Here is a 10,922-nt window from a genome sequence, read left to right on the forward strand (position 1 = left end):
GTTTTCCATCATCCGGTCCTGAATGAAAACGCCCTCATGCATTGACATTAATATTGTGTCTCTGACAGACACGACAAGCCCAGTCTACCGTGATATATTACAACACTCCGGCTGACTTGTTGCCTTCCCCGTGTCTCTTTGTAGTTTTCTCAAAATGAATACTCGATCAAACACAGTATGCCACTCAAATTACCTTCTCGCCTTGAACATTGGCCTCAATTATTTACAATTCTAATTTGCTTAACCATACATTTTGTGTCGAATTTCATCTTTGGTGTCGAGAGTTTTGATATCAGTTTCATATGAGTGACAACTGGCTGCATAATAAAGAAGACCACCAAGATAAATTATTTCCAGATTTGGGGTACTGGGTTCTCCCAGGATCAGTGAGGAGGATTCAGAGTGTTTTAGAGCTTTGGGGTATAAAATGTTGCTTATATGGGGTTAGGGTCGTGGTACTAAGAGCTCACTGATACATTTTAAGAACTGTACCAGATTGTACAGTAAACTCATTTACAATGACCAACTCTGTGTTTCTGATATTTGAGAAAACACTCTTCAGAACATCAACTCAAAGGGTCTGTTCGTGATTAAATATCTCAGGCCATGATACCCCCCCTCCCCTTGCTACACTGGCTTTAAACTTCAACTGTATCAAGTTACAGGAGCGAATATATTGAACTTCCTGTTCTACTGTTTCGCATTCAAAGTAAAAGTGCGTTGCAATCCCAGGACCAGAATAAAAATGAAAAACACCTTCATTTTTCAAATTGATTCAACGATGAAAAGAGAAACACGCATATATATACATATATATATATACATATATATATATATATATGTATACATAACAAAGTGTCTTTATGATTTAGATTCACCCCAAGAAAAAAATAAAACATAATTTGGCGCATTTTGCTTGCTGTGCATAATTTTACTTTGATACTCCTTAACCGGAAACGTAGTTGCCAACGCCACTCGATTGACAATGGCTTTAATTTAATTCAAGTTCAAGTAAGGTTAGCCATGAGGCAGATTTCTGCCTGTTTACCGTCAGTGTGGTATAATACTAAAGTGTTTAGCGAGATAGGAGCCGTTGGACACTCGTTGTAATGTTCAGGACGAGTTAAAATGTGTCTTTTTAATCGTACCATTGAATGTCTTCAATAAAAACTGTGTTAAAATTGTGTACAAAGTTTCTGATTTGACCGGGATTAGTTGTTGTTTCCAGTGGGAGCCCACCGGTCAGGTAGCGTTAGACAGCTAGCGCTAACCCGAAGGGATAACTAACTAGTTTAATCCGAGTTTTATAATCCTTTCACATTTCTGCAGTTGAACAGAGGAGGGGGAGGAGTATCCTACTTCAACGTCCGTCCTCAGACAAACTTCAAGGTTCCGCTCAACAAGTAGCCGAAACTCACAGGTTCGGCAGTCGGACATTCATAAGACCGCATTGAAACTTGACGCAAAGTCACTTTAACTGCGCCTGAAGGAATGCGGACTACATTTAGAAGTCGTCTAACGGAAACGTGACGTGGGCTGGTGAAACGGAAAAAAAGTGTGCCAGCGGAGCGCCGCTCCTTGGGGCACGAGAAGTTTGCGCTCAAGGAAAGGAAGCGACACGATGGCACTCTGCGGACGAAGGAGTCGACCCAAGTTACTGTTTGTCCTCGTCGGTGTCACTCTGGTGGGCTACCTGGTCTTTTTCAGACACAACTCGGGGGAAGTGAGCGCGACGAATCGGCGAGAGGCCCCCGGAGAGCGAGAGGTGGGCGACGAAGAGCTGAAGAAACCCGTCTACGAGAGGCCCCCCCCGGCTTTTAATGCCCTGGGTGAAGAGGGGAGAGCCATCAAACTCAATCTGCACGGAGAGGAGAAAAGAAAAGAGGAGGAGAGCATCAAGAAACACCAGATTAACACTTATGTCAGTGATAAATTGTCGTTGCACCGTAAGCTGCCAGAGAGATGGAACCCACTGTAAGTAGTTGAGAGCTGTCAATCATACAAAAGAAACACTATTAACACACTGTGTTTAGGTTCAAGAGGAAGTTATACACTGTGAATCCCAAGAACAGCTAAATTCCCTAACTCCTAAAGTTCTTCAATGAGTATTTGCTGCTGCTTGCCTTATCTGAATGTTAAGGCAACTTCTTTGGTTATTAGTATTTACTTTGGCAACCAAGCTTAAGCTCCACGCCACTGTGTATCTTAACCCATTCACCCAGTTTCACCTTCCCCTCTCTTCCTCAATCTGCCCAGATACTAACATGTACATTCATTCCTGACCTTGCAGGTGCAGAGATGTGAAGTATGACTACCGGTCTCTGCCCACGACCTCCGTGGTCATCACCTTCTACAACGAGGCCTGGTCCACCCTGCTGAGGACGGTGCACAGCGTGCTGGAGACGTCGCCCGACGTCCTGCTGAAAGAGGTGGTGCTGGTGGACGACTACAGCGACAGAGGTACGAGCACAGTACTGATGGAGAGGAGGCTGAGGCAGGCAGGCAGGCAGACAGACTGATGGACGGGCAGAGGGGGCAGCCGGGGTTGGCTGATTGACAGTCAGAAAGGACAGAACGGGTGTCAGAGGGACACACAAGGAGGCGCACAGACAAGTGGCAATCACCGGTTTGTCAGATGGGTTAGAAGGGAGGAGGACAGAGTGACGGCGGCAATTAGGAAAGTCAAACAGAGATACAGGAAGGTAGTGACAGGTGGCGATGAAGGGGAATTTTATTTGCATTATTTAATTTTATTTGCATCCAGGTAGACGAACACGGATATCAATGTCACACGTCCGGGCTTTAAAAAAAATCTTCCATATGAAGATACAAATCCCTGATGTAATAATAATTACTAACGGTGCACGTTGTTGCGTGGATGGTAAATTGGAGGACAGTTTCATGCACGGTGCTTTTTTATCAGAGAAAATAAAATAAAAGAAGAAGAAGAGCTTTCTGTGGCTGGATGCAGATGACCTAAAGAGGAATTGTCAAAAGACAGCAGCGCGTTCTAATTTAGAGTGATTCATTGTTTTGTCTTGTGTACTCAGACTGAACGTAATGAGCTGAGCCACTTAGAGGGAGTGGTTGTAAAACGGTTTGGCTCACGACCTTATAAATGAAGCAATGTTTGCCTCTCCCTCTGCCACAATATGGGGAAATGGTTTGAGGACAAAATCAAGATCACACCAAATGTTTTTGACATCAAATCACATTTGAGTCTGACTGTCTATTGGTAGGTAAAGGTTACCCATGTGTCTAGTTGTGTGAGAATGAACTTGATAATTACACCTAATAAACATTTTAAAGCTTTCTGGCGCGTCTGTACTCCCTTTTAAAAAGGAAAAGTCAATATTTGAAGAGTGTTAATATAAAAGAATAGACACTTTAAACATTAAATCTCAATAACCGCTCTTAAGCACTATTTACCTTTCTTTGTTAATCAGCTTTACCAGCTGCTATCAAACGCTGGCAGCAGATTGTAATTGTTGTGGTGAGCTTGTTGTCCTTTTTCTTTTTAATCATTTAACGTTTGAAGTGAGAAACACAACTGCTCTCAATACAATCACGGCCTTCACACACACACACACACACACGCACAGAAACCGACACATTCATCCGATTTTTATTTATTTTAACTTTTTGTACTTCATTTCCCGAAGCTCACCTGAAGGAGCCGCTGGAGAAGTACATCTCCGGTTTGAGGAAGGTGCGTCTGGTCCGGGCCACCAAGAGGGAGGGGTTGGTGCGGGCGCGGCTGCTCGGGTCGTCTATCACCACGGGTGACGTGCTGACCTTCCTGGACTGTCACTGCGAGTGTCATGAAGGCTGGTTAGAGCCCCTGCTCCACAGGTTAGAACGCCCTCAGCATGAATAACTTGACTCGTTCTTCTTGAGCATTTTGTGCAAAGTGTAGCTGGGCTCTCGTCGGAGAAAGGGCAGCACTTAAAGTTGACGCGGACCTTTTGAGCTGATCAAGAAGCACGTCTTCTCCCCGTCAACAGCTTTTCTCTCATTTTTTCCTTTTTTTTTTTCTCCTCCAGGATCAAAGAGGAGCCGTCGGCTGTGGTGTGTCCTGTTATCGATGTGATCGACTGGAACACCTTCCAGTACTTGGGGAACTCCGGTGAACCCCAGATCGGGGGGTTCGATTGGCGGTTGGTCTTTACCTGGCACACCGTCCCAGATTTTGAACAGAAACGCCGCCGCTCGCCCATCGACGTCATCAGGTGAACACCTTTTAAGGATTGCGTTACAGAATCGGCTCTAAATCAACACTTGTACCCCGGCTGCCAGCTGGTAGATCACTCGTCTCGTATAAAGGAATCATCATTTATAAGATGCGAGGAGATTGTGGTCTGATGTGGGGGTTTCTTTTCTCCTCAGGTCTCCCACTATGGCAGGTGGTCTGTTTGCTGTGAGCAAGAACTACTTCCATTACCTGGGCACGTACGACACAGGGATGGAGGTGTGGGGAGGAGAGAACCTGGAATTCTCCTTCAGGGTAAGTGAATGTGTGTGTGTGTGTGTGTGTGTTACATGTGCATGTGTGAAGCCCTAGCTTTATGCAACAATAGGCACGATTCATATACTGTCTCCATGTTGACGTAGAAAAATGCACATTTTAGCACCACAACACCCAGCATTAAAAAGGCATCGAGATCTGGTTCACTGAGGACTTCCTCTGTGAAAAGCATCCTGACAGATTTATAACTTAACAACCAGTGAAAACAGGCCAAATATTCTAATACTTGGATTGCAATTTCCCAAAGGGAAGCAACCCAAAAATATTTCCCTTCAACAACAAAACCGCCTTTCTGTTTCCAAGTTCCTCCACAACAAGGCTGCGCTTTGTGTTGAGTGATTGAGTAATGGCGGAGAGGCTAACCAAATCCTCGTGTTGGTGTTGTTGTTGTTGTTGTTGATGTCTTTTAGATTTGGCAGTGCGGGGGCACCCTGGAGGTCCACCCTTGCTCCCATGTGGGCCACGTATTCCCTAAAAAGGCCCCTTACTCCCGGAGCAAAGCTCTGGCGAACAGCGTGAGAGCCGCTGAGGTGTGGATGGATGAATACAAAGAGGTCTACTACCACCGAAACCCCCACGCACGACTGGTGAGTCTGCACAGATGGTGTGTGTGTGTGTGTGCTAATGCTAACAAATACAACAGTAAGCATGGCAGCATGTTAATGTCTGAATGGTTTGTTTCCTTTATTGGAGTATTGGGGAAGACAGTCATTTTTTTTACAGCTGCACTCATCACAAAACTGCACAAATTAATACATCTACACAAACTACACACACACACACACACACACACACACTCACACACTCCCGCTGTGGTGTAAAAGCTCCCCTGATTAAGTGACACTTGGGATACATGAGCGGCAGACACCCAAGGTGACAGGTGTGTCGGGGCGTTCCGGTGTGTGGTTACCACCTTTCCGTGTCGCCCGGTGCCAGCAGGTGTCACCCACCTGTCCTTGACAGGGTGAGAGCATTGCTAACCCATTGGACCCTGCTTCGGTGTGTGTGTGTGTGTGTGTGTGTGTGTGGCAGTGTAGTTAAGAGGAGACGCTCTCTAAACACCGATCAGGTGGCGCTCATCTGAGAGGAGGTAGCCTTGCCAACCTGGCAGTGGCTCAGAGGAACCCAATACACCACAGCCTACAAACAAGCACCGCTGCTCCCAGTGGGTGCTAACGCGCTCATTCATACGATGCAATATATTATGTTAAACAAGGTTTTCTACCGTCCGACAGGCTTCTTCTCCCTCTTCATTTTCTCTTATATTTGTTGTTCCTCTGGCGTTTCCAGTAGTTTTATGAATTCCAGACACCGGGGTGCTGATTTTGTTGAGCCCGGAAAGAAATAATGAATCCCTGTTGTCATTTCTCAAGATATTCTTTGCATATTCCTACTTGATCTCTTGGAGCTAGCAGACGCTACACACACACACCCTTCAGGATCGATGGACTTCCTTTTTTACAGTTTAACTCGGTCAGCAAGATGTCCGTTTGTGTAAATTAGTACTTGAGGACTAAATTGGTTGGTTCCAAGCCCACAATCTAGGCAACTTGAGTCAGTCTCGGCATACATTGATGGCTTATTTTAATATTTCCAGTCAGTCTGGTAGGCGATTTACCTCGTCATCCTCCCCAGAGAAAAGAAACCCCAGTATATTGGGGTCGCAGGACGGCATCACCTGTCAGTCCCTGTGAGTTGTGTTTTAAACCTCTTGGTTAGTACATAATACGCATGTGTGAAATCTAAATAAACAAGATTCAAAATGCAACAGTGTATCATCTTCAGGGATGACAAAAGAGTGAATCTCTCAGCATGCATCTGTTGTTTCCCTACTGTCGTATTACTCTCGCCTAATTGGCCTCCTGTGTAAATCAGATTAGCCTGTAGTTGCTACTTAAGTGTCTTCAGTGTCCCCTTACTAATCCATACACCGGATCATCGGGCTGCTTGACACTCTTACATCGGCCCGCTCCAGCCCCCTTTGTTGTGTGCTCTGATGGTCCTTACTGGTCCTTCCCATCGCGGTAACAACGGGCTCTCTCTCTCTCTCCTCTGGGAATCTGTCTCTCGAGCTAATACGTTGATGAAGTGCCAATTAAAGCTGCGTTTGGGCAAACCACCAACATCCATCATCCTGCGGTGCTCCCTCCAGCAGGGAAGGAGGTCTCACCCGCCGACGAGTGGAGACTGTATTCCTCCCCGAGTTGTAAATCACCAGTCTCCCATCACTGTGGCGCGTGGGTGTAACTGCATAAAGGCATTTGCATAAGCACACATTATTTGCATTAACTGACATGCACATTTTGCTCCCTACACTGTGACACGACTACCCTGCAGACTGTCGGTACATTCTCACATTGACCATCATAATACTGAAGATGCGTCTAATTCAATAGATCTAAATACATTGACATTTAGATGGACGAAATTACAACCAGATCTACTCAGTATATTAAAGTAGTATGTTGCATCAATAGATGTCCAGCCCAAATGGGCTCACAAGGCAGACCATCAATTTCCATGTACATAGGAGTGAAACCAAATATAGAAATGACAGGAAAACATCAATAACATGTTCTGTATGCCTTCATACTTGACATACATCCAATAAACTGTTCTCATGTTGTGTGTGCGTGTGTGTGTGTGTGTGTGTGTGTTATTCAGCTAATCTGCCTAATTTCTTAAGCTTTACAAACAAAATTGATGCCCTTAATTTTGATCAAACCAAAATAGTTCAGGATTTTTATTCTGCGTTCTGACAATTGGGCGGAGACGGTAACGTAGCGCTGCTGCGTCCTGTAGAACCACACCCGTTCCGGGTCAAATACAGATTACAGGGAGATCCTTGTTTGACCAGGGTGAAGGAGTGGTTTTCTGTTTATTAGTGATGTACTTGTATCGCGTTAAGGAACAACCATAGATGGTGCCATTCTATACCAGTTCAGCACAGAACTCTGCTCTCTGCGCCTCTGACACTGACTGCATGAAGAGCGTTCACTCTTAATGTCTGCATGTGAGTATCAACCGCTGGTTGATACTTGATCGTCATGTTACATCCACATTACAGCAATTCTGTTTTTACCTACTACAGTGAAGGATCTCTGGTGATTTTAGAGCTGATATAATACGGGGGAACTGTCCTTTTGCGGTCTTTGTTTCCAGGAGGCCTTCGGAGACGTGACGGAGCGAAGGAAGCTGAGAGAGAAGCTGGGCTGTAAGAGCTTCAAGTGGTATCTGGAGAATATTTACCCCGACATTCACCTCCCAGAGGATCGGCCCGGCATGTTTGGAATGGTGAGAACGCACCGGAGTCACCTGGTCGAATTTGAACCATTCTCACCAGTTTCGATTGAATTCAATCAAGCTGAGCTGTGCAGCTGAGAGGCAAATGATAGACGCGCTATATTTACAGTAAGATTAACCTCGGCGTGGCTTTCCTCACCCATATGTGAGCTCCTGTAATCTATATTTGATCAGCTCCTGAAATGATTTATTGACGTGACTGTCTTGACCTTTTTTTTTTTCCCGCTCATTATAGCTGAAGAACCGGGGCAAGAACAACTTCTGCTTCGACTACAACCCTCCAGATGAAAACAAAGTGGTGGGCCAACGGGTCATCATGTACATGTGTCACGGCATGGGTCAGAACCAGGTAATGGACTTCAGTCTTTCAGGCCAGTAGCCATACAATGTTGTCCGATGTCTTGTGAAAAGTCCCTTCCGTCTGTTTTAATGTCTTATTTCTACAGTAGACCACGAGGGTTTGTAGATGTGATCCTAGAAAATTCTGGGAATGGTGGACTAGTTTTCCTATTCCAGGCTGAGCAATGATACGTTGTGCCTTGTTGAGACGGAGGAGAGTGCTTTTCCCCAACACCCTTTCCCTCTGCGGCTGATGGTAGTCCAGGAAGCACTCTGAAATACAGCTTTTGTTTTTTGCAGCAGCCCTCTGTGGACTCGCACACTGATGTCTTCTCTGTAGGAAGTGGGCTCAGCAGTACTCGTGCCGTCTGTCTTATCGGACAGTTGTGTTTCCATCTGTTGTTTTCGAAGTGAAAAATTGAGTCACATGCTTAAATCAAGATGTTTCCTTTTATAAATAAAGCATAAAAACATTTAGATTTCAAGTGAGATTTAAAGCTTTCATTGAAAAAAAAAAAAAAAAAGGGAATGCAATGTTTGTTTGACATTACGCAATTTGTGTGAAGAGATTTAGAGCTCTTTCGTCCTCCCGCAGTTCTTTGAATACTCCCTGGACGGTGAGATCCGCTACAACACAAGGGTGCCTGCTGGATGCATCGTGGGTGACAACATCAGCACCTACCTGACTCTCGAGCTGTGCAGAAAAAAAGGAGATCCTCTACCTGCAGACCAGAAGTTTGTCCTCAAAGAGGTAAGGGGGTCACATCCAGATTTAACCAAAGAGGCAGATGTCTCTGTTCTCTTTCTTTCCCCTCATACAGGCGTGAAAAGTACAAATATGTGAGGATTCAACTTTCTAAATCGGTTCTAAGAATCTCATCGTTAAGTAGGCTTTGGGCAACATACATGTAATTGCCTTATCAATTAGAAAGCCCTGTACAAGCTGCAATTCTTCTTGCATACTTTTAAAACAGGCTCATAGCAGACCACCTCCAGGTCTCACTCTGACATAACCAGGACATTCTGATGTAGGATTCCAAAATTAAAGCCCTTCAAAGAAATCTCATTCATTAGACAATTTGTCTAATTTTACCACAGGATAAGGGTTAGGGTTAGATGATGATGATTCCAATTCACACTATAATAATGTAAATCTTTTAAGTGTCATGAGTGGATTGAAGCGGAGAGAATTGAATCACTGCGTCCCCTCCAGGGCCAAAACTCTAATTCATGCTACGGTCAAAGTCATGTCAAGTACACAGCCGAGCTACCCCGTAGTTGATGAGCGAGAGTACGGCCGATACTATAACTATAAACTGTAAACGAGGGAGCGCTGGCAAGCTGGCTGAGTTAATTAACACGATCTAGTCCCACCGCACTGATGTCAGCCGCTAAACCACACTATGGGCAGAACATCTGCGTCCCGATAGTGAGCTTTGGTGTTCTTGAAAGGTAATACTCAGCTCTTCTGTTACTCTAGACATGTATTTATAGCCCTAATGGCTTTTTCTAACTAACCCCAACCCTCTTTTTTTAGTATTTTATCACCAATAATTCTTTATAATGCCACGCTGTGCTCCTGGCTGTTTTTCAGGATGGGAGCCTGTACCACCCGGCGAGCCAGAAGTGTGTTCAGGCGGTGGACAAGACAGACAACGGGACACCGGCCCCCTCACTCCAACCGTGCTCTGACAGCCTCCACCAGAAGTGGTTCTTTGAGGAGAGAATGTAATGGTATCGAAGCAGAATGTGTTTTTCATTAAATGCTCATCTCCTGAGGAGGGACATGGCTGGATTGTGATATGTTTGCCTCGCCCCCGAAAGAAGCCCAAAGGGGGGGAAGCTTCCACGCTCTCTTCCAAAATTCAACATTTGCACATTTACGTGCCAGCTGGATATAATGGACCAATAGGAAATTATACTGGAATGAACTTTGAGAATATATATATGTATGGGAATAATTTTTCTCGGATGCTGTTGCTGGGAGACAGGAGTCTACTGGAATATATATTGTTTTTGTAATCAAGGAGGATGAGGGAGAACCTGCACAATTGTACATTCTGACATTTTTCTTTCTTCTTCTTGTTTTACATTCACCCACTCCAGTACTGGTGCAGTCTTTTGAGATCACTTTAGCTCACTTGCTTTATGCAAACACTGAAGCATGTGTCTGTCTGACTGCGTTAGAGCGCAGGGATTTTTAGAGCCACATTTTGAAAGGTTTGCGTTCGTCTCCTGTAGAGGGGGCCAACGCTCCTCTCTGCAAGTTCCCATCGTTCCACTGTGTTCTCTATTTGTTGAGAGAAAGTGGGACAAATCTTCAGGTATTTTTTGTTCAAAAACCTTTTTCAGGACATTTTGATTGCTTTGTACTCTTTACGTACCGGTGGCTTAGAAAAAGCCTTAGATCACAGGCATTATGCAAGTACCTAGTACCTCTTCAACTTAATCACCTAACTACTGAGAACAGGAGAAACTCCAGTCGTCTTCTTCTGTTCTGCTTTTGTCCTCTTGCGGTGCAAATTTAACTTTAAAGTAAAATGACATGACACGGGTCATTGAGCTAGTTGTTCTGTGCTCTTTGCACGGTACGCATCTTCAACAGACTTAATCATATCCTATTCTCTGGGTCTACTTTGTGTGTCATCAACTATGTTTATTTAAAATGATGTATTTAGGGAAGACTAAATGACGTGCGTGTTATTTCAAAGCTTTAATAATTTTAAATTAAGTCATAAATAAGAGGGAATGTATT

At 44.6% G+C, this 10,922-nt stretch overlaps 1 protein-coding gene across 1 annotated transcript; it reads left to right on the top strand.

Moving 5' to 3' along the window:
- The first annotated feature begins 1,407 nt into the window (after positions 1 to 1,407).
- Positions 1,408 to 9,950, top strand: galnt12 (UDP-N-acetyl-alpha-D-galactosamine:polypeptide N-acetylgalactosaminyltransferase 12). Its single transcript, XM_079176397.1, has 10 exons — positions 1,408 to 1,974; positions 2,291 to 2,460; positions 3,663 to 3,852; positions 4,044 to 4,229; positions 4,387 to 4,504; positions 4,936 to 5,112; positions 7,688 to 7,819; positions 8,064 to 8,177; positions 8,763 to 8,918; positions 9,762 to 9,950. The coding sequence occupies exons 1-10, from the start codon at positions 1,622 to 1,624 to the stop codon at positions 9,897 to 9,899; spliced, it is 1,734 nt and encodes a 577-aa protein (XP_079032523.1). The 5' UTR covers positions 1,408 to 1,621; the 3' UTR covers positions 9,900 to 9,950.
- Positions 9,951 to 10,922: the final 972 nt, after the last annotated feature.

This window comes from Pholis gunnellus, assembly GCF_910591455.1.
Source record: "Pholis gunnellus genome assembly, chromosome: 16".
Classification (NCBI taxonomy): Eukaryota; Metazoa; Chordata; class Actinopteri; order Perciformes; family Pholidae; genus Pholis; species Pholis gunnellus.